General features: G+C 43.2%; 1 protein-coding gene across 2 annotated transcripts in view; it reads right to left on the bottom strand.

The window, feature by feature from the left end:
- Positions 1-249: 249 nt before the first annotated feature.
- Positions 250-23,753, bottom strand: part of LOC101165675 (formin-like protein 1) — a 38,303-nt gene continuing 14,799 nt past the window's right edge. The window contains exons 2-27 of one of the 2 annotated variants that reach the window (XM_011488529.3): positions 22,046-22,129; positions 20,928-21,011; positions 20,657-20,730; positions 20,241-20,324; positions 19,999-20,130; positions 15,501-15,588; positions 14,167-14,243; positions 13,764-13,857; positions 12,661-12,735; positions 11,806-11,916; positions 9,881-10,030; positions 9,385-9,486; positions 8,539-8,683; positions 6,619-6,810; positions 5,667-5,791; positions 4,806-5,008; positions 4,490-4,724; positions 4,319-4,387; positions 4,016-4,096; positions 3,786-3,915; positions 3,530-3,693; positions 3,315-3,416; positions 3,145-3,234; positions 2,165-2,279; positions 1,528-1,592; positions 776-887 (exon numbers count right to left, since the gene is read on the bottom strand). In XM_011488529.3, coding sequence (XP_011486831.2) covers positions 882-887; positions 1,528-1,592; positions 2,165-2,279; positions 3,145-3,234; positions 3,315-3,416; positions 3,530-3,693; positions 3,786-3,915; positions 4,016-4,096; positions 4,319-4,387; positions 4,490-4,724; positions 4,806-5,008; positions 5,667-5,791; positions 6,619-6,810; positions 8,539-8,683; positions 9,385-9,486; positions 9,881-10,030; positions 11,806-11,916; positions 12,661-12,735; positions 13,764-13,857; positions 14,167-14,243; positions 15,501-15,588; positions 19,999-20,130; positions 20,241-20,324; positions 20,657-20,730; positions 20,928-21,011; positions 22,046-22,129 — 2,877 coding nt within the window. In that variant the 3' untranslated portion in view covers positions 776-881. Of the gene's footprint in view, positions 888-1,527; positions 1,593-2,164; positions 2,280-3,144; positions 3,235-3,314; positions 3,417-3,529; positions 3,694-3,785; positions 3,916-4,015; positions 4,097-4,318; positions 4,388-4,489; positions 4,725-4,805; positions 5,009-5,666; positions 5,792-6,618; positions 6,811-8,538; positions 8,684-9,384; positions 9,487-9,880; positions 10,031-11,805; positions 11,917-12,660; positions 12,736-13,763; positions 13,858-14,166; positions 14,244-15,500; positions 15,589-19,998; positions 20,131-20,240; positions 20,325-20,656; positions 20,731-20,927; positions 21,012-22,045; positions 22,130-23,753 lie in introns of both variants that reach the window. The other variant, XM_020712125.2, reaches the window with a different exon arrangement.

Below are 23,753 nucleotides of genomic sequence, written 5' to 3'. Positions count from 1 at the left end.
GCTCTGAACCTTTTTTCTTCAATGATTTGTGATCTTCACTGGTGTCCATGGATTACATGAAATCTTTCCACCTTTATCCACCTTTGTCATGGTAGGAAAAACACGTCAATGGAAGGGTGGGGGGGTCATCTAAGATAGCAAAAGGGTTAATCATCCATCAGTTTGGTCCACACGTGGCAGTTTCTCTTTGCATCACATGACCAGCCAGTGCTCTAGTATCCTGTTGTTGATTGAAAGGAGTTTTTAAAATTACATTTACAAATGCATTTATTCCATTTAAACTACATCAACTGTTTAAAAACACACTAAATCAGCAATGCCAGATGCTTTATTAGGTGGGTGCTGAAAGAAAGAAGTAATGTAGCATTTTCATATTCATATACTTAAAATAATTTAAATATGTTACGAGTCTGTAATCTTTGAAACCGGCCATAAAAACAGAGGAAATAAAAGAGAGTGAACTAATACTCTAAGCTTGTTTTTTTTGGTTTTCTTTGAGAAAGCTCCAAAAACTCTTCCAGCTGACAAGGATGGAGGTTTCCTGGCGTTGTGGAAGCAGCTCTCATGCTCCCCGTCAGCGGAGTCGTTTAGACTTTCCTGCTATTCTCTCAGTTTCCACAGTCTTTGACATATTTGAACCTCTGCTCGTGCCTGCAGTCCATGTAAACTGCATCAGTGTCCGGGTGCAGTTGCGACCTCGCTGCACGCGTGTCCAGCTCTACATGTCGGCGTGCAGAGCGGCGCCGCACAGTGCTGTAGTTCTGCTGCAGCAGCCTTTTCTGCCGCTCAGAGGGAGATGTCCGAGGAGACTTGCAGCTGTTGCTTGAGCTTCCCCTTGGAGCTGTGGCGCCCGCTGTCCAACCGCCGGTACGGCTGATTCCTCAGGTCTGAAAGGAAGGAAAAGTCCATTTGGTTAAAACACTACATCAGAAAATGGAGCTCAAAAGAAGGTTCAAGCTTTTCTTGGTCATAAATTTTAATTTGAGCGAGTCGGCGGTTTATTTAATTGACTTGTTAAAATGGAAAAAGCATCTTTGCAAAGCTCCCATTAGTTATTTATGATATTGGGAAGGATGGTCGTTGCTCCAGAGATAACAGTGGATAAAACCACAAATCAAATACATCGAAATTCATTCTTTCAAATTAAAATGTGTTATGATGTTTTAATTTGATGTTTATGTTTATGAGTCTTTGATCTGCGGGCTTTTTGATTTTTTTTTTTACATACTTACACACATTAAGTCTCTGTTATCAAAAATTTTTTTATAAAAATATTAACTTTCTCCTCAAACTATTGAAATGGTAAATGGAAAATGCTGTATACTTGTACAGCGCTTTAATACCTTCATTAAAGTTAGTTAAAGTTCAACCAAACAGGTCAAAAAGGGTCAAGGTTTAGGAGATTTTAGGCAGACAAGTTGGGTTGTCCAACTCTGCAAAGTTTAACCCTAAGGGCTTTCTGGCTTTCTGGAGGGAAAACAGAACTGCAGCAGAAAGGAAGCAGGGAGATGGGTTTGAAGGCGTCACCTCGTCACAGAAGAGGCGTGAGGAGCGTTTGGTGTAGCGAGCCACGAAGGCCACAGACTTCAGAGCTGACGAACGACAACAGAAGAAGAAATAAAAGAGACAAAACACGAGAGGAAGTTAACAAATAGATGAAAAAAAGCAGTCAGAAGAAGAAGTAAAACACCAAAACAGAAAACTCCCCTCAAAATTGTGATTGTCTACAGTCAAAAACCAAAATGTCTTTTTTTGCCTTTTGGGACTCAAATATTCCTCTGAGCACTGCAATCCTAGAAAGGTGCAAATAAAACATGCATACATAAAAATGTCTAACTTATATTTTGCTGTTTCCTCAATAATGTACTACTGCCATGATTCTATGACATGCAGGTCTACTATTAGAGAAAAACTGCCTTCATCCAAACAGTCAGATGTGGATTTTAGTCATTTTTAGTCGTGCTTCACACATTTTTGGCTGAGGAATCTTTGTAGGAGGGGACATCTTTGCCTGGGGGGGTCAGAAAGAGACTGATCACCAGAACTGGTTAGGGTCACACACCAGTTTCTTCAAGAACAACCAAGGTACACCACAAAAAGGCTGTGGTCTGAAGACGAGAAGCGGTCTGAGAAGTCTGGGATGGCGGCCGTGGCGCCCATGTACCTGAGATGATGTCCTCGATGGTGCCGTCCTTCCCCTCCCTCACCAGAGGGGTCGACTGCCTCTTCTTCAGCTCTGCCATCAGATCCATGTGAGGCTTTACGCATGGTGCTAAAGACTGTGGAGACAAACAGATGTGACTGAACATTTAGCCTGATTCACTTCATCACTGATTTAACGCAAACAGATCAAATGAACATTGTTGGAATCTTCCAACAATCTGTCCGGCAGTCATATGTTGAACGAGGAAACAAAACCAAAAAGCGTTGGAAACTATTTGCATGAAAACCTCCATGGCTGCGGCTGCGGCTGCTTTCGACTCTTTGCATGCATGTAAAGTTGATGGCCTGTGTTTTCTGCTCCAGCCGCCATGGCTGGATACTTCTCAGAAGGAAAATACATCAGGAAGGAGCCATGCACAGTCAGGAGATGATGGAAAGAGCAGAACTGAAGCCCTCACATCACTCAGTCAGGTTCAGACTTCATGATTCAACAATGAGAAGGTCCCTGAACCAAAAGAGAGTTTCAGGAGTAAAACTCTGCTAAGATTTAAGAATACTAAACTAACGGCATTCGCTTATAACTTCAAAGAAACATGGAGCAATGGTGGTGGTAGTGTCATGATCTGGGGCTGAAAAATCCTGTTTGAAAAAGTGGCACAGTGGCTGCATTTCCATGGACTGGTGGGTGGAAGAATGCCTTAAAACTCTGCAAAGAGCTAAGCACGCAAAGGAGGAACGCCAAGAGTTTCGAGGGAGGAACTTTCTGGTTTGAGGTAAGCAAAACAATTTTCTGCAGCTAACTCAAACCCAAACATTATTGGAATTGTTTTAAATTGATGACCACTTTCATGACAGCTACTTTGTGAAGATCCTGGAATCTCAATGTCCTATTATGGACTGCTCCAGTGGTTACAGAAAAGTTAAAGTTCCAGAACAACCTTCTCATGTCTCTCATGAATGTTACAGACTTCAGTGTGTTACCTTCCTTTCAGCCCCCTTTGCATTGACAGGACCCGATCGAGCTTCGTACTGCAGGTCAAACTTCTTTCTCTTCTGCTCTTTCTCAGCTTCCTGTCAATCAAAAGTCAGTCAGAAAGGCACTGTGCTGTACTTTTTGGCCTTCTGTCTCCATAAAAAAACTGCTTCCTTACCTTGTATGCTTTGATGAACCTGTTAAAATGAGAGAAGAAGGCGGAGGGTGGAGTGGATTTGGGATCCTCTCCAAAGTACAGCACAGCTGACTCGTATGCATCCTGCCCAGCAGAAGAAAGGAAAAGAAGAAGCCAAAGCTCAGGTCTGGAGCCCAAACATTAAAGGAGTAATAAAAACATTTGTCTCACGGCTGAGCCGGTGAGCTGAAGCTGACCTGAGCCGTTTTCCCATCAGCCACAAGAGAGCTGAGCAGCTGAGTGTTGCTGTCCACAAACGTCTTCAGGACTGCGTTATCCTCCTCTTCACACAACTCCTGCTTTGTCAGCTCCATGCCTCTTTCCAGAGCTCCCACATCCGCCAGGAGCTGGTCCAATGAAACTAAAAAAGAAAAGCAACTCAAAGAGGTTCTGGTGTTTGGAAAGTTCGTCTCTGAAGAAATCTTTGTATTTATCTGGCCGGTCGGTGATCACCAAGCACTGCCTTGTCCAGGAAATGCAGCTCTGTGTAAAACGTCTGCAGATCTGAGTACTGCTCCTGGATGACGTTAACAATGAAGTGCAACAGCGTCTGCTTCCGGTCTGTAGATTTGGTCTCAAATAGCTAGTTTGCAGAAAACGGGGGGAAAAAAATGAAGATATTAAGGAACAAATTGACTGAATTGTGCATCAACGATGAACGGCAACTGTTGCTCGAGACTCACCAAATTCAGACTTTCCAGACGGAAGCCATACACCGGCCCTTGTTTTCCGCTGTTCATGTAGTTTCCAAACGCCAGGATAATCTTCACACGAGAGTAGCGGCCAAATACAAATAGAAGCAGTTACATGTTAAAGGCTAAGCTAAACTAATATGAACTAGGATAAATGCTAAACTAAAGTGTTTCGAAGAGACAGGTATACCTCAGTTTATAGTAATTCACTGAGGGTAAATGAATCCTTAGGTTCCTGCTTTAAGCAGCAGAAACATCCTAAACGTGTCTGACGACACATGACATAGTCATTACCTCCAGGATTCTCTTCAGCTTGTTGGAGGATTTGATTGACATGGAGGCTGCGATGATGGCGTCCAGTTGCTGCAACAGACAGAGTTTGGATCAGATCGTTGCGCTTCGTGTTCCTCACAGCTGGCTGAACGACAGCTGAGATCATCTGGTCCCGGTCTGCTCTGAACTCACCGGTTGGATGAGCTGCACGCTATCGGGGAAGTTACCCATGAAAGTGAGGGTGCTAATACGCTGAGGGAGCCGAGGGATCTTGCTAAAGTGCACCATGAAGCGGTCCGCTTCGCTGAGCTCGTCCAGACACCTGCCCTCTGCCTCAAAGTCCTGGATGAGCTTCATTTCGTGCTTTGTGGGGATGAAAGGCTCCAGAAGCTCCAGGAAATCCAACCGCAGAGCTTTCAGGTTGTACCTGTTGGACAGGAAGGAGCTGGGTCAGTCCGACTCATTGATCGTTTGAATGGACACATCGACTACTTGACTAGTCGCTCACGTTTTGATGGCGTGGCAGATTTCAGAAGCATCCTTGTCCTCTTGGCGCAGAGTGATGGCCAGATTTTTGGACCTGTGAAGATTCACCACAGACACTTTGATGGAAGGCTTGGGGCTCGCTTTTGTCTTCAGGGTTCCCAAGTCCACAGTGGAGGCCTGGGCTTTGGTCTTAAACTGATCCTCAAACGTGGACATGTCCAGAGTCTGCAGGAACACAGAAAAACACACAGAATGCACGTGTTAAAAAAACAACAACTTTCGGGTCATTTCTTCAAAATTCACTGAGAATGTTTTTTGTAACCCTTGTGCTATCCTAGGCACTTTAATGTTGGGAGTTGGGTCATCTAGACCCACTAGACAGTGCTCTGAACCTTTTTTCTTCAATGATTTGTGATCTTCACTGGTGTCCATGGATTACATGAAATCTTTCCACCTTTGTCATGGTAGGGAGAACACGTCAATGGAAGGGTGGGGTCATCTAATTCAATTCAATTTTCAATTCAGTTTTATTTGTTTAGCCCAAATTCACAACAACAGTCGTCTCGATGGGCTTCGTATCGGTAATTGAAAAAGTGAAACATGAACTCAAAAGGATCATGAATACATAGAGTTCAATAGGGGTCTAAGATAGCACAAGGGTTAGCAAGGTTTGATTGTTTTTTGTGGGGGCGATTATGTTCCGTTTTTTTGCAGTCTGCAGTCTTTCTGCATGAGCTGCAGCGGTTCAGTTCAATTCAGTTCAGTTTTATTTCTTCAGCCAAATATTACAACATAGTCGTCTCAACAGGCTTCAGAATGGTAATTGTATAAGAAGATGTAATCCGTCGTACAATCCAAAAGGCAATGGCTAAACTCAGCGAACCTTTAAGACAGACGTGTCATCCAGCTCACTGAAGATGGTGCCCTCCACCTGGTAAGACTGGAGGGGCTTCCAGTTCAGCAGGGGCATGCGGTACTTGGTTTGGATGGGCTTCTTAGTCTTATTGCCTGGAAGAGAGCAGAAATCTCAAATCTACAGGATTCTTCTTTTAGAAAGGCAAGAAAAGCTTCTGCAGGTTCTGTGAAAAATACAAAAAACATGTCCATCTTTTATTTGTTCACCTAAAGAGATGCATTTTTAACCCATCAGACGAGGAAAACACCTGTAGTCTGCAGACGAGCAGTGATGCCTGTTAAAGGATTGTTCTGCTTGTTCTTTGGTCTCACCACATCCTTCTGAACAAAACAGCTCAGTTGTATTTGTTGATTTGGACATGTCAACCCAAATTAAGGTCAAAAGAATGAATGAACACATGCAAACACACGGGTGAGTGTTTGTACCATCACACGGAAAGGATGCTGATATGTCTGCACGTCTGCATTTGTGTTTGCAGGATAAATGCTATCATGTCAGCTAACAAGTCTATAATCCTGCTACTGATTATTACTGGTATAATACGATAACTGTGGCTGTTGCATTGATCATTTTTACATACATGTGATTTGTGGATAATATTAAAATCAAAAGATATGATGATCCTATTAAAAAACGTCCCATCATCCTCCCTGAGGTTAAACGTGCTGCATTCTGTTCACAGAATTTCACACAGCAGCGTTTTTTCTGTGACTCCTCTTTCCTGACGCTTTCTTCAAAGTTGCAGCACAATAATGCGATTCTGGTTCTTAATGTTAGTGTGATTTCAAACTCAGAGAAGTGGGCTTAAATAAAATGACATTTAAAATCGTGCCTAATGACACCACTAGATTGATGGTGGTTTTACAGTATCTATGCATCGTTTTCAAACCAACGGTGGGAAACCTGGACCTGGACTCACCTCCTGCATCCTCTTTCTGGTTTGTGAAGCCTCCAGAAGACAGTGGGGGTGGTGGAGGAGGTGGGGGAATTAAGGCTGGAGGCGGCGGAGGCGGAGGAGGAGGAGGGGGAGGAGGAGGCGGAGCAGCAGCTGGAGTTTGCGGAGATTCTTCCGTTGGGGGTTGTGGGGAGGTCGCAGCAGCATCAGTTTCATCTTTGGATGTGATGAGAAGAAGAAGAGGAAGAATTCAGATTTTCCATCAAAACATGAACAGCGGCGGCGGCTGACCGTCGCTGCTGCAACAGAGCAACCTGACTGCCCGTGTGGCGACGCGTTTACGACTCTAACAGTCGATTTTAGTTCACGTTTGACAATCAACTTATAGCTAAACTAACGTAGCACTGAACAAGTATGGTCATAAAACTTTCATTTTCTTGAATTCTATGCTGAGTCCATGTTTGTTTTCCTCACATTACAGAAATACATTGACTTTATTTCCCTCTCACACGTTGTGCTCGTCCTCATAAAGAAAAAAGCCAGGGACACACCTGAACAGAGGCATTTACCTGATGTTTCTGAGGTAATTACTCAATTTTATTTAATCACTTTTCAATTGATTTATTACATTTATTCTTTATCATTATTTTTTTTAAATGTGAATGTCATGGAAGTGTATTAATTTCCAAAATTCAATCCAAAAAATGTAACTTTCTCAGAGTATAGACTCATTGCCCACTTTTTAAATGTTTTTGAGTATATCTTTATATGAATTGGGGTTCCAGCTCAAAAAAACCCCCAAAAAAAGGATTTAAAAAAATTTAATTAAAGACCCGCTCCATAAAGTTTTATCCATCCACCCACCTATTCTACCACCCACCAATCTGTCCATTCATCCATCCATCCATCCGTCCATCTGTCCAACCATCCGTCCAACCATCCGTCCATCCATCCATACATCCATCCATCCATCCATACATCCGTCCGTCCATCCATCCATCTATCAGTCCATCCATCCATCCATCTATCTGTCCATCCATCCGCCCATCCATCCATCCATCCGTCTGTCCGTTCAATTCATCTGTCATCCCTCTATCCATTCATCCATCTGTCCACCCACCAATCTGTCCATCCATCCATTCGTCCATCCGTCCGACCATCCGTCCATCTATCCAACCATCCATCCATCCATCCATCCAACCAATCAGTCCATTCATCCCTCCAACCGTCCATCTGTCCATCCATCCGTCTGTCCGTTCATTTGTCATTCCTTCATCCATTAATCCATCTGCCCACCCACCAATCTGTCCATCCGTCCGACCATCCGTCGGACCATCCGTCCATCTATCCATCCATCCATCCATCCATCCGTCCATCCATGCATCCATCCATCCAACCATCCGTCCATCCCTCCATCCATCCATCCATCCATCCACCCATCAATCTGTCCATTCATCCATCCATCCATCCATCCATCCATCCATCCATCCATCCATCTGTCCAACCATCCATCAATCCATCCATCCATCCATCCATCCATCCGTCCGTCCGTCCGTCCGTCCATCCATCTATCCGTCCATCTGTTCGTCTGTCATCCCTCCATCCATCCATCCGCCCATCCATCCACCCATCCATCCATCCGTCTGTCTGTTCATCCATCATCCCTCCATCCATCCATCTGTCCACCCACTGATCCATCCGTCCATCCATCCATCCGTCCATCCATCCGTCCATCCATCCGTGTTTCTGACGATGGAGGACATGCTGTACATTGTTCGTCTGATTTTCTGTGGTTACAGTTAAACTGAAGCAGTTAGTTGTTAGCCATGACAATACAATAAAAACCTTTGTTACACGAATATGTTTTGAGGATGAGAGAACATTGAAATCGTGAAGCATAAGAACCAGTTTAAGATGGTCCAGAAAATCAAAACAGATGCCGACCTGTCTGCTGGACTTTGACAACTGCTTCCCCGGTGGGGGAACGCTCCACACAGAGGACACCCTGCTGCACCAGAACCTGAACCCGGGAAACCAGTTTATGTGGATCGTCTGTGTTTCCCTGGGAGCTCGGACTGTTAAGACTTCCCTATGACGATAAGTAGATATAAGTGCATGTTACTGCATGTAGAACACAGAAATGCGATATTTGTAGTCCAGCATAATATTGATGGATGTCAGGATCTGTGTTCTAAGAAATTCTCATGTTATTCTGCTTTGTTTTTGTTTGTGGTATTTAATTTTTTAACTCCGTTTCTCAGCAGGCTCGGGCTAAAACGTTTGCAGAATCACTCTCTATTCCAGTTTCTGGATCGAAGTAGCAGGAAGGACATTTGGCTGCGTTCCTATCAGGACACCAGTCTTGAAGGCCTGGACAGAGGATGAGTCCAGGCTCAACAGTTAGGCTGCTGATCCTGGTCGTTTGGTTTTTGAGACAAAAAGTGCAAAGAAAATATTTGACAAAAAAATCTCCACACATCTCTATTTCGTGGAAAACATCAGGAAAACAAACAACATTAGTATTTAAACAAGTTATATTAAAAAAATAAAAGCTCATTTTTAAACATATGAGTGTTTTGATCACAGACCAGAGAAAGATCTGTGGAATTAAAAAGGTCAAAACGATGAAAAAAGTAAAAAACAAAGCCAGTCCATGAGGATTTTCAGTGAATTGTTATGTCCTTTACATTTTCAGAGAAGCAACAATGATGTTCTTGAAGTCAAAACCTAGACTTTGACTCTAGTTCCGTGTTTCTCGTCCATCTCTCCTCAGAGAGGCTGATGTTTTACCTTCAGGAGCTCCAGTTCTTTGGTGGTCTGGATGAGCTTGTTCTCCAGCTGTGACACTTTGACCTTTGCCTCGCTCTCGCTCTCCTGCAGTCTGGTGTTCAGCTGTGGAACAACAGGAAACGCGTCTTTCAGGAGATTCTCAACGGTTCTTTTTCATGAAGGCAGTGTGTGTATGTATGCTTTGTGGGTCTCAGCGCACATCCATAAGGTCTGAATTTGAATTATTCAACCAAAACTCCGACCGACAGAATGTGTCAAAGGCCATACTGCCTTATTCTGGTAATATGACTATTTGTCTATTCTGCTTTGTGTACGCGATCAACAAAATGTTTCTGAATGAAGGAAGAATTGAGGCCAAGCTGCTGTCCAGAATAATGCCTCTGTTTCCTCACAGAACCGCAAAAGCCACATTAGTGGGGAATGTTTCAGGAAATAAAAGGGCCCTGGCTGTCACTGAGTGTCTCACTGCTGTGTTAGCAGTCCATGTTCATTCCACCTTAACGTTCTTCTCCTGCAGTTGCTCCACGTGCTCCATCATGGCGTTCTTCGCCTCTGCGTCCTCCAACAAAGAGCCCACATCAAACAGATTGTCCAGGTAGGCCTGGATTTGCACCAGCAGCCTGTCGCTTTCTGATAACTTCAATTGCTGCACAATGATAAGAGCAGATTAAAAAAAATATATATATATATTCTTCATGCTCCAGTTTCAGCCAGTACACTGGTTTACAAACCTGAGAGACATAAATAACTCCTCTGGAGTTCTCAGTTGTTCAAGATGACTAACTTGTGGGGCAAAAAGTATTCAGTCAGCCACCAACTGTGCAAGTTCTCCCACTTAAAAAGAAGAGAGGCCTGTAATTTTCATCATATAACCTCAAGAGACAAAAAAAAACATCCAGAAAATCACATTGTCTGATTTTTAAAGAATTTTTTTGTAAATTATGGTGGAAAATAAGTATTTGGTCAATAACAAAAGTTCAACTCAGTACTTTGTTAGCTACCTTTTGTTGGCAATGACAACAGTCAAACGTTTTCTGTAAGTCTTCACAAGCTTTTCACAAACTGTTGCTGGTATTTTGGTCCATTCCTCCATGCAGATCTCCTCTAGAGCAGTGATGTTTTGGAGCTGTTGCTGAGCAACACAGAATTTCAACTCCCTCCAAAGATTTTCTATGGGGTTGAGATCTGGAGACTGGCTAGACCACTCCAGAAACTTGAAATGCTTCTAATGAAGCCACTGCTTCGTTACCCGGGCCACGTGTGTTTGAGACGGTTCTCATGCTGAAAGACCCAGCCATGTTTCATCTTCAATGCTGACGGAAGGAGGTTTTCATTCAAGATCTGACCATACATGGTCCCATTCATTCTTTCCTTTGCACGGATCAGTCGTCCTGGTCCCTTTGCTGAAAAACAGACCCAAATCATGATCTTTCCACCTCCTTGCTTTACAGTAGCTATTGTGTTTTGGATGTAACTCAGCATTGTTTCTCCTCAAAACATGAGTAGAGTTCTTACCAAAAAGTTCTATTTTGGTTTCATCTGACCATAGGACATTCTCCCAACCATCTTCTGGATCATCCAAATGACTGTAGAAAGGCCTGCATGTACATGTACTGGCTTTAGCAGGGGACACGTCTGGCAGTCCAGGGTTTGAGTCCCTGACAGGGTCGTATTGCTGATAGTAGCCTTTTTTTACTTTGGTCCCGGCTCTCTGCAGGACATTCTCTAAGTCCCCCGTGTGGTTCTGGGATTTTTGCTCACCGTTCTTGTGATCATTGTGACCCCACGGGGTGAGATCTTGGGGGGAGCCCCAGATGGAGGGAGATCATCAGTGGTCTTGTGTGTCTTCCATTTCCTAATAATTGCCTCCACAGGTGATTTCTTCACTCCAAGCTGCTTAACTGTTGCAGATTCAGTCTTTTCATCCCAGGGCAGGTCAGCAATGTGGTTTCTGGTGTCCTTAGCCAGCTCTTTGGTCTCCATAGTGGAGTTTGGAGTGTGACTGTTTGAGGTTGTGGACAGGTGTCTTTTCTATAGATAACCAGTTCAAACAGGTGACATCAGTACAGGTAACCAGTGGATGACAGAGGATCCTCTACAGAAGAAGATACAGGTCTGTGAGAGACAGAAATCTTGTTTGTTTCTCGGTGACCAAATACTTATTTTCCACCATAATTTACTCATAAATTATTTTTAAAATAAAATCAGACAATGGGATTTACTGGATTTATTTTCTCATTTGTCTCTCATAGCTATGGTACACTTTGATGAAAGTTACAGGCCTCTCTCTTATCTTTTAAGTAGAAGAACTTAAACAATTGGCGGCTGACTGAATACTTTTTCCCCCCACTGTAAATGCAAACTGCTGAGTCATGTAAACCATCAGGTTTTGTGAAAGTAACAGTCATTGGTCAAACATGCCTCCAGGTAGTCATCCAGCTGGAGCTGAGTGAACTCGTGCTGAAGGTAGACTCTGAAGTTCAAGTCCTCCACTGAGTGGACCACAATGTTGATGAACTGCATACAGGCCACCTGTTGGGCAGATACAGAAAAACACACTTTGACCTTAATGCAATCTGCAGCAGAAGAAAATGTGTAACTTCTCAGATGGTGAAGTCAAAGCACTCCTCACTGGAGGATGAAGTCACATTTGGGACGCAGAGGAAGCAAAACTCTCGACTTTAAGGGGGGAAATGGTCTGTAAATGAAGACTAAGCAAAAATAAAAATGATGTAGGAGTTTGATGTAGGAGTGGATAGCAAGGAGCTGTACCAAGAGGTTTGACTGTCATCTTATTTCAACGAAAAGAAATTCAGTCATATCCTGGTCAGTGCTGTTCATTTTCTTTACTAGTAACAACTTAGAACACCTGGAGATCCACAAACTGACATTTGGGTTTAGTGTCACCATAAATCCTAATTTCCATGAGCTTTTTCAACTAGCATAAGACCCCACATGGGTCACCATGCAAAGGATTCCCTTCAGTTGGCTGGAAAATGTTGACTGTGAAGTTAACAGCTAATCTGCTGAAAAAAAGCATTAAATGTCTCTGCATTCAGTTTAGGAAAAAAAATTGTTTCCGAAAAATCAAAGCTATAAAATGACCAAAAACACGTAACTTCCCTTATAAACAGGCAGTGAAAAATCCAGTGGACAGTGTGAAGCCCCATGTAAGAGGAAAGGGAAGGATCAAATGAATCAATATCACCTTAAATGTCCTATTTTCTGCTTTAGTTTGCCACCAAACACAACATAAAACAGCAAAGGAAGTCTCACCATGAAGTCCAGGTTGCTCTCCTCACTGCGGAAATATTCCATGAGCTTCTCAAATCGCCTCTTTTCCCCACAGACCTAAAGAACAGAGGACACGGGCTCAGAGAGCAGCCCTGAGTGTGAGTTGTGTGTTGGACGGCTGTAAATCAGCCATAACCAGCAGCACACACATGGGGGCAGTGTGCTCTCCCTGACTGAAGCTCTCATTCCATTCCTGCATATGGCAGCTAAAGTGAATCTGCCATCGGATCCTAAATCCTTTTCTAAGTATTGAGACATTTTCCTAGAGGTTCAAGAATGTTAAAAAAGATCTTTAAAAAAAAAAGAGTGTGCTGTCTTTACCACTGAACCTCTGTAACGCCCAGTCCTTCCACGCCCTCTAAGTGATGCAGGGTGCACACCTGACAGGGTGTCCTCCTGGCATATGCGACGTGACCTTTTTTCCTTATTCATGCGAGAAGTTAGTCATTTTTAGGTCTTATTAAAGTTCTTATTAAAAAAAAAATTTCTCCGCGGGTGGTTTCTCCTCCAAGCTCGGGCCCTCTACCAGAGGCCTGGGAGCTTGATGGTCCTGCGCAGTATCTTAGCTGTTCCTAGCACTGCGCTTTTCTGGACTGAGAGGTCTGAGGTCTTTCCAGGTATCTGTTGTAGCCACTCCTCCAGCTTGGGGGTTACTGCCCCGAGTGCTCCAATTACCACAGGCACCACTGTCACCTTCACTTTCCAGGCTTTCTCCAATATCTATCTATCTATCTATCTATTATATCTATTATATCTATTATATCTATTATATCTATCTATCTATCTATCTATCTATATCTATATCTATATCTATATCTATGCTGAATGCTGGCACCAACCTACCACCAGAGGCATGGTGGGGTTCAGTGTCTCCTCAAAGGACACCTTGACACGTGTGGCCAAGGCGGGAATCAAACCTGTAATAATCTGATCTGAAGTCGACCTCCCTGTCACTGCACCACAGCCTCCCAATAATTCTTGAGTATGTCAAACCTATTAAGAGCTTGGGCAAAGACTGAAAACCTGTCCTCAGTGGTGGATAAAAGTGTTTCCATGACCAGCATCCCCATGGAAACAGCTCTGACCTCTTTGAAGTTGTTGAAGGCAGAGAGGATGATGCCATGGCCCCCCTGGACCAAACACACGGCTGCCAGCAGCTCCAGCACCAGAGCATTGGTCCTGTGGAGACACGCACATTTACCTATATTATCTGCTCTTTGCCTTCTCCACATTTAGTCGTTGGACACGTCCTTGTGCTATTTTTGTCTTATTTATTATCTGTTGTTTTTTCGAGGTTTAGTAACTAATCAGTTTCCCCATAGTGGGATCCATTAAAGTTTATTCATTTTTTCGTGTCAGATTATCATTGACATATTTTCTAATAAACGGAGGTGTTTTATGTTTAACTGTATAGTGAATTTAAATTAATGAAAGTGCTCTGATTGTGTGCATGTGTGCTTGTGTGTGTGTGTGTGGGGGGGCTTTTACCTGGGGTGTCTGTCATTGAGGCTCAGCGTGATCTCGTTCACACATGAGGGGTGCTGCATCACCTGACTGAAGCCAGACTACGAAGAGACAAAACAGACAGAACCAGATCCTTCAACAAAAGCACGAGGAGATCACAATCAGAGCTAAGATTGTTGTTTCCAGGCAACCTTTGTTCCTTTGGAAGAGTGTTGAAAACAAAAAAATGCAAAAGAAATCTGCATCCATCAGATAATAACAGACACTGGATGGAAAATAGAACATTTCAAGAAGAAAATGCAGGGTTGAATATGGCTGAATGAAAATGAAACTTAAAGGGGAAATAGGCAAAAAGAAAGAAAAAAATGATCAATGTTGACCATAAGCACAATAACAAAAAAGATCTGATTGTGAATTATGCAAGTGCTGGGCATTAAACCAGGAACCCTCTGAACCACAGCTCACGTGTCATGTCACTACTCCACCAACCAGGTACACTGAAGAGGACATATAATCAATATAATCCTGGATTATCTTGAAAAGCTCAAGAATTTGAAGGACCAAATGTCATTGCTGGAAAAAGCTGAACATTTGAATAGTTGAATGGTTGAAATAGCTGAAAAATTGGAGAAGGAGTTGAGCGGCAAAAAATGGTGGAAGATACTAGAATAAAGAAAGAGAAACAGGAAAACAATGGGTTGAAGGCTTTATAGCATTCAAGCAATAAAAGATATTCACTCCTGTAGGGAAATGTTACAGTCTAAAGTGAAATATGTTATCAGAGATGGAAAGGATGTCCAGTTTGTGAAGCAGCCGGCGTCCAGACAAGACAGAGAGGAAAAGGCTTTGCAGCAAACAGAAAAATGCAGAAAAAAAGAATACACTGCAGTGACTGCAGTATTTGGAATGAAGGACTTTCATATAGAGCTGGGTGGTGAACATGGGATTCATAGAAAATCTACTTTTAATCCTTCTCTCTTACATTTATTTCAGTTAAAAACGAGTGAAAAGAATGTTGTAAGGTGGGATTTCTCTTTTGGTCGCCTCACACATGCAGACTTTCAGGCATATTTACATTTCTGCTCACTGAACACTGCGACTGTGCACGTCACTTTTTTAAGAGCGCATTCCTTCACCAGTGCATGGCATCTTTGGCAACAACAATAACATTCAAAGCAAAAATGCATTTTCCTTTTCATCGTAGCAGCAAACATACCAGCAAAATCTGTACATAACCTTTTAACCAGAGCCAAATGAAATCCTCACATCATTGTTACAAACTAAAAAAGACTTAAGAGGACGTAAAACTCATTCAAGTTCACTTTGTCTTGGTAATAATAATATTAATAGAAGATCACCTGATAGTTCATAATGGCACGTAAACACATGATGCACAGATGGACGTCATCTTTCTGACTTGAAACACGGGAGTTCCTCATTGGTCTCCTGCAGGGAAAAGAGCAGAATCCTTTTTTTTTTCATTCATTCATTTTCTTAACCGTTTATTCCCTTTCGGGGTCACGGGGTTGCATGAGCCTATCCCGGACACACGGGCTGCACGGTGGCGCAGTGGTTAGCGCTCTTGCCTCACAGCAAGAAGGCCCCCGGTTCAGGTCCCGGCTGGGGGACATGAAAAACACAACATCAATGGGGGACCTTTCTGTGTGGAGTTTGCATGTTCTCCCCGTGCATGCGTGGGTTTTCTCCGGGATCTCCGGCTTCCTCCCACCGTCCAAAAACATGCTTCATAGGTTAATTGGCAACTCTGAATTGTCCATAGGTGTGAGTGTGAGAGTGAATGTATGTGTGATTGAGGATATTCCACCCTGCGACAGACTGGCGACCTGTCCAGGTTATCCCTTGCCCACGCCAAAGTGGCCGGGATCTTCTTTCTCTTTCGGCTTTTCCCATCAGGGGTCGCCACAGCGAATCATCCTTTTCCACCTCACTCTATCATGAACATCTTCTACCCTAACGTTAGCCAACTTCATGTCCTCTGTTAAGACATCCATGTATCTCCTCTTTGGCCGTCCTCTTGCCCTCCTGCCAGGCAGCTCCATCTCCAACATCCTTCTACCAATATATCCACTATCCCTCCTCTGAACATGTCCAAACCATCTCAGTCTGGCTTCTCTGACTTTGTCCCTAACACAGGCAACGTGAGCCGTCCCTCTGATGTACTCGTTCCTTATCCTGTCTAACCTGGTCACTCCTAAGGAGAACCTCAACATCTTCATCTCCGCTACCTCCATCTCAGCCTCTTGTCTCTGTCTCACTGCTACCGTCTCTAACCCATAGAGCAGAGCTGGTCTCACCGCTGTCTTGTACACCTTTCCTTTGAGTCTTGCTGGCACTCTTCTGTCACACAACACTCCTGACACTTTCCTCCAACCGCTCCAACCTGCCTGCACTCGCCTCTTCACCTCTTTTCCACACTCCCCATCACACTGAACTGTTGACCCCAAGTACTTAAACTCCTGCACCTTCTTCACCTCAGTCCCCTGTAACCTAACGCTTCTACCTTGATCCCTCTCGTTCAGACACATGTATTCTGTCTTACTACGACTGACCTTCATGCCTCTTCTTTCCAGAGCAAACCTCCACCTCTCTAGCTGTTCCTCCACCTGCTCTCTACTCTCACTGCAAATTACAATGTCATCCGCAAACATCATTGTCCAGGGAGATTCCTGTCTTACCTCGTCTGTCAGCCTGTCCATCAGCATAGCAAACAAAAAAGGACTCAAAGCTGATCCTTGGTGTAGTCCCACCTCCACCTTGAACTCCTCTGTCTGACCTACAGCACATCTCACCACCGTCATACTTCTCTCATACATGTCCTGAACTACTCTGACATACTTCTCTGCCACTCCAGACGACCTCATACAGTACCACAGCTCCTCCCTCGGCACCCTGTCATACGCCTTCTCTAAATCTACGAACACACAATGCAGCTCCTTCTGACCTTCTCTGTACTTTTCCATCAACATTCTCAAAGCAAAAATGGCATCAGTGGTGCTCTTACGGGGCATGAAACCATACTGCTGCTCACAAATCTCCACCTTCTTCCTAAGCCTGGCTTCCACTACTCTTTCCCACAGCTTCATTGTGTGGCTCATCAACTTTATTCCTCTATAGTTGCTGCAGTTCTGCGTGTCACCCTTGTTCTTAAAGATCGGGACCAGAACGCTTCTCCTCCATTCCTCAGGCATCTTCTCACTCTCTAAAATCCTATTGAACAACCTTGTTAGAAATTCCACTGCTGTCTCTCCTAGGCACTTCCATACCTCCACAGGTACGTCATCAGGACCAACGGCCTTTCCGCTCTTCATCCTTTTCAGAGCCTTCCTAACCTCATCCTTTCCAATCTCTGCTACTTCCTGCTCCACAACAACCACATCTTCCTCCCTTCTTTCCCTGTCATTTTCCTCGTTCATCAGCTCCTCAAAATACTCCTTCCATCTTTTCTGTACACTCTCTTGGGTTGTTAGCACCTTTCCATCTCTGTCCTTAATCACCCTTATCTGTTGCACGTCCTTCCCATCTCTGTCTCTCTGTCTGGCTAGCCTGTACAAGTCCTTCTCTCCTTCCTTTGTGTCTAACCTGTCATATAGCTCATCGTAAGCTTTCTGTTTGGCCTTTGCCACCTCTCTCTTCACTCTACGCTGCGCTTCCTTGTACTCCTGTCTACCTTCCTCAGTCCTTTCTACATCCCACTTCCTTTTAGCCAACCTCTTCCTCTGGACGCATTCCTGTACTTCCTCATTCCACCACCAAGTCTCTTTACCGTCTTTCCTCTTTCCAGATGACACACCTAGCACCTTCCTACCTGTTTCCCTGATAATCTCTGCTGTAGTTTCCCAGTCCTCTGGAAGCTCATCCTGACCACCCAGAACCTGTCTCAACTTCTGCCTAAATTCCTCACAAGTTTCTTCATTCTGTAGCTTCCACCACTTGGTCTTCTTTTCTGTTTTCCCTCTCTTCTTCTTCCTGACCTCCAGAGTCATCTTACACACCACCATGCGGTGCTGTCTGGCTACACTCTCTCCTACCACCACTTTGCAGTCATTAACCTCTCTCAAATGACCTCGTCTACATAGGATGTAGTCCACCTGAGTACTCCTACCTCCACTTCTGTATGTCACTCTATGTTCCTCTCTCTTCTGGAAGTAAGTGTTGACTACAGCCATTTCCATCCTCTTCGCAAAGTCCACCACCATCTGTCCCTCCAGATTCCTTTCCTTCACACCAAACCTGCCCATCACCTCCTCATCACCTCTGTTGCCTTCACCAACATGCCCATTAAAGTCTGCTCCAATAACAACTCTCTCTCCTCTGGGAAAACTCTCTATGACCTCATCCAACTCACTCCAGAATCTCTCCTTCACTTCTAACTCACAGCCAACCTGTGGCGCATACCCACTGACTACATTCACCATCACCCCTTCAATTTCTAACTTTAGGCTCATCATCCTGTCTGAGACTCTTTTCACCTCTAGAACACTGTTTACGAACTCCCCCTTCAGAATCACACCTACCCCGTTTCTCTTCCTATAAGCACCATGATAGAACAGTTTGTATCCTCCTCCAATACTACGTGCCTTGCTGCCCTTCCACCTTGTCTCCTGCACACACAGTACATCTACCTTCCTTCTCTCCATCATGTCTGCCAGCTCTCTGCCTTTCCCTGTCATTGTGCCAACGTTAAGAGTCCCTATTCTCAAACCTATGTTCCTGCCTTTTCCCTTCTCTCTCTGGTCACGGACCCTTCTGCCTCCCCTCTTTCTTCCACCAACAGTAGTCAAATTTCCACCGACACCCTGTAGGTTAACAGCATCGGTGGCGGTCGTTGTTAACCCGGGCCTCGACCGATCCGGTATGTCTAAAGTGTTGTGGATGATTCGCATGGTTATTTTGGCAATTTTTACGCCGGATGCCCTTCCTGACGCAACCCTCTCTATTTATCCGGGCTTGGGACCGGCACAGAAGTTACTGGCTTGCAACCCCTGTGGCTAGATTTCCAAAGTGGCCGGGATAGGCTAAAAAAAAAAAAAAAAAAAAAGAGCAGAATCCAATACATGCAACTCACTGCAGCAAAGAGAAATGAATCTGAAAGTGTATCAAAACTGATGTGAGAGTCCTGCATGGAGCAACATAAGAAGCCACTATGTTTGTTATTTTAATATTTATATATACTGTATTTACACACACATCTATGTGTGTGTAAATACAGTATTGTTTGAAACTCTGTTTCATGGAATGACTCTCTTGGCATTGCTTCATTTTCATTTTTTCTTTTTAGATCTAATCTATTATTTCTGTTGTTGATTTTTTATTATTTATCATCATTTACAGTAACACTTTTTCGCCTTTGGATATGTTTTTTATTTTTTCACTTTCAAAGCAAGACGTTTCACATCTGTGGACTTTTTTGGCTTAGGGGGTGTGGTATCAGTGGAAGGGCGTGGTCTAACAAGAAAGGCATGATCGAAAATTCGTCTCTAGCTCAAGTTGCCTCGAGGAACCGTTGATACTGGAAATCTGAAAGCCTATTTTATTTCAGGGAAATGAAGTGTACGGACTGCACTCCACCAACATAACACAAATCAATCCTCTGAGGTTTATTTATCCAGCATTTTGTTTTCAGAATCGTCTATAACTGCTCTTTTCACATCCCTGTGGGGCCTTTAACGCCTCACAGTCCTCTGGGTTAATGGACTCTGCTGCATCAGAACAAATAACTCCTGGGAGTTTTGAAAAACTGAGAGTTATTCAACTGTCACCATGCCATATACAGCAGTCATCAGTCGAATCATTTCCTTGTCATTTCAGATAAATAATGTCACTACAGTCACATACCTGAGTGTGAAGCCTCTGCTGGCTCTTGAGGCAGAGCTCTTGGGTGGGGGGCTTCCATTGAGGTTGTCCACAGAAGCGTAGGTGTGCTGGTCTCTGCATTCGGTGTTTCTGTCCGAAGTGTCCACATCATTCCTGCAGGTCAACATAGACAATAATCTGTCTTAATCTGAACTCCATAAGGCCGCACGCTGCTGGAAACAGGGATGGATTGGCGGTTAGAAGACATTAAACTTTACACTTACTTGACTGTACTGTTAATAAAAGAAAGATAATTCACAAGCACGTCCAAGCCACGATTCTCTTCATTCAGGAACTCTTTTGCCCATCTGTAGAAAGACAGAGGAACACTTCTTACCGTAGCTAAAACGTTAGGACCAACTAAAGCATCATTTATTCTTTAGAGTGTTTTTTTGTTGTAATTTGAGGTGGATTATTGCTTCAGTTGCATTATCGCCCCTATAGTTCCATCAGTACAATGATGTGATGCACTCATTTTTCTGAACCCAACTCTCATCCTAACCCCACAAAGGCAGGAAATATAGCCAAAGACTGAAATTGTATTTCTACATTTTTACCACTGGTGCTACAGCTCCACACATTTGTCCGTCATGCCTGTTTCCATCAGGATTTAGCGGACAGTAGCTTCCGTTGGACTTACCCGATGTGGTTGGTTCTCAGGGAAATCTCCAGCTCCCTCAGGACGGGTGTGGATTCTTCAACACGTCTTTTGAACTGACAAAACACATTTCAAGAAGGTATGAGGTTTTTGTCCAGATCCCAACATAAACGGAATTAAGATATTTCTGAAAGGACTTAAACTGCAATGTTAACAGAGTCCAGAAAAAGAGGTAATAGTCATCTGAGAAGTGTGTTTTTGTCCTTGAGCAGAAAAAAAGCAAAAGCTCGTATCGGTTTTTTCTGGGTTTTACCATCCAGCCAATTCCTCCATTAACCTGGTGAGCTTTCAGCTTTTCCAAGTAAGCAGACGGTGGATTCTTGACCTTGAATCGCTCCTGAAGAGGCAGAGAAACAGATGCTTTGATTTCTTCTCACATGCAAACATACTAAAACCTACTGCTGTCCTTGTTCACGTGCTGTTAGACACATATGTACAATAACGTCAGCATAGCTTTAAGTTTGGCACAGATGAGAGCAGTGAAACATTGATGTCAGACGTTGAACAAATGCACAAGTTGTGACAAAGAAAGTTTGTTTCCATTTTCATCTCTGGTTGCTGGAACTTCATTTGGGTGAGGAAGTCATTGGTGCAGCTTTACCGTGTGAGTGTTTTTTTTTTCAGGAAATGCAAACATTCTGTGAACAGAAAAACTGGTTTGTGTTAGAAACCAGGAAGCCCCTAATCAAGCTTTGTCGCCTTTGGCCCTTTTTTGGTTTAAAGCAACAAGCTGGTCTGGCTTTGAATGGCAGAGGCCAGAATGAGCCAAAACTGAAGTAAACCACAGCTTTTCATTTCTTAAAACAGAGTCGGAATGCCGAAAGCTGTTGCTGCTGCTGCTGACTGCCATTGGCTGCATCAAAAAGTGGGATTTTAGTACCAACATATTTCAATTATTTCAAAATAGCTGTATTTCAAACACTGTTTTAAAGCCAAAAACATGCATTTCATTTAATAAATAGGAGGTTATTTACTCTGAGAGGTACGTTCAACAGCACATCCTTACTTTGCTAACTAAAGTAAAGTTTCACTGTGATCTTAAACTTCTCTCTTAGATTTTCTAACCTATTTTGTAGAAAGGTAAAATGACAGAATTTATTAGCCAATCTGCAGTCTAGTCATTTCAGAGTTGACATTCTTAAGACCTGCAACACATAGAATGCTGGTGAAATTATTAGCATCACTGCTTTTTTGCTGGAAAGCTCCCCAAGAGTTTCAAAATTTACCAGAGGAGAAGAAAATGAACTGTAGTGATTCTATTTTTGGATTTTTCTATTAAAGAGGGAGCAACATTTTTATAGCTTCTCTCTAAAGGCTGTGAGCAACCTGTCCCCAAATAAAAACCCACAAAGAATGGGAAAAAAAAAGTACCTGATCACAGATCAATTCCCATTTCTTCTCGTTGTCATACTGAACCAGGATCTCTACTTTGTCGGGCGGAAGATTCATTGTGTTCTGGAAACAAAAAGAAAATATCAAATTGCTTATCTTAAAGGTTAAAGAGCCAATAAAACAACATTTGTTGGAATCATAACAGCTGCAGTTTAAGTGTTTAAAATGGATTTATCTTTTTGGGTGAGACTGGGATTTTCCAAAACCTCCATCAGGTTACAAGAAGAAAGGAGGAGCAGTTATGCAGAGACGCTCAAACGTCTTTTGGGCACGTCCAGTCTTTTAGCTTCCATTTGATGCATTCCCAATGCAAAAGCATTAAAAAGAGAACTTTTATTCATAGACTGGACAGCGATGTTCTGCAGATCAAAAATAAACACATCTTCGCGATTTTCAAACCCCAAACCTTTTTAATTGAAATTGAATTGAACCTTTATTGTCATGCAACAAGTACAACAAAATTGCTACAGCAACGGGGACTAAAGAGTGCGTAAAGAATAACAGAACCCCACTAATACAGAACAAGGTACACATCAAGACGACACACATCCGAGTCTGAAGCCCACGTCCCCATCTCTGTAGATGGACCATCTGAAGTCATCGTTCAGATGTGTTTTAGCTAAAGAGGAAATGCTCAAACAGTGACAAAAGATAAAACCCCATTCAACTGGGAAGACTCTATAAGAAAAGCCCAAATATTAAGACGTTGAAAACTTTGACCGTCTTTTCCCTGTTAAATAAGAACATGAATAAACATGATGACACATCATGAAGCTTCCCCCTCTGTGCTTCACTCTGTTACCTAGTTTGAATCAGGTTCACTGAATCAACCCCTTTAGACCCGGCGTCTGCATGCAATTGTCCAGTGGCCATGATAAATGTGATGAGTGGACATCACATTTTGGGTTTTTTAATACCACAGTAGGTCAGGAGCCTGTTAGTGCTGTTAAAGTGAAAGGTCCTGGCCAAAATAAATTAGGAAATTAAAAAAAATCAGAACATAGTTTGAGTGGGGGTATCCTATTTGCGTGCAGTCAAAGGGAGCCAGTACTGGAACTTACAACCGACTGGAGTGCCGCACAGAAGGCACCTTACAACAGCACCACCCATACATCATAAGTGTGTACGACTATACCATCAGCCTTACAAATCCTCCAGGATGCATTTACCACATGCACAATAATGCTATGTTCCATTTTCATGATGTCCCTTCATGAGGTGGCCGTACGAGCCCCAAGGGAACTAGACACACCTGCAGCTCCTCCCCTCCAGAACCCTCTACGGACCCAAAAACCCCCCAGCACCCACACAGGTCAACCCCGTACGGTGGTTGACCTGTGTGACCTGTGTGACATGACATTAGCAGACATTGAGCTTGCTCTTGCATGTGGTTCAAATCAGTTCTCCATAGTTCTTGTGTAGTCTAGGTTTTCTGTAACACCGGATCGTTTCTGAGACCTTAATGCATTTTTACAGCAATTTACTTCAGTTTCTAGCTAAATCAAAATTACCATTTTACCCCGAACCTGCCATTTTATTTTTATTCTTTAGCTTTCTCGTCATTTGTAAGCATTTTTCATTCATTTTTTCTGCCCGTTACATTGTCTTCATCTAATTTAGTTGTGATATTTACCATCAGAGTTTTGGAAATTAAACAAACGTGATTTAAATGCTTATTTACACTGAA

The sequence above is a fragment of the Oryzias latipes genome, chromosome 19 (assembly GCF_002234675.1).
Source record: "Oryzias latipes chromosome 19, ASM223467v1".
Classification (NCBI taxonomy): Eukaryota; Metazoa; Chordata; class Actinopteri; order Beloniformes; family Adrianichthyidae; genus Oryzias; species Oryzias latipes.
This window is presented reverse-complemented; position numbering and strand designations above follow the sequence as displayed.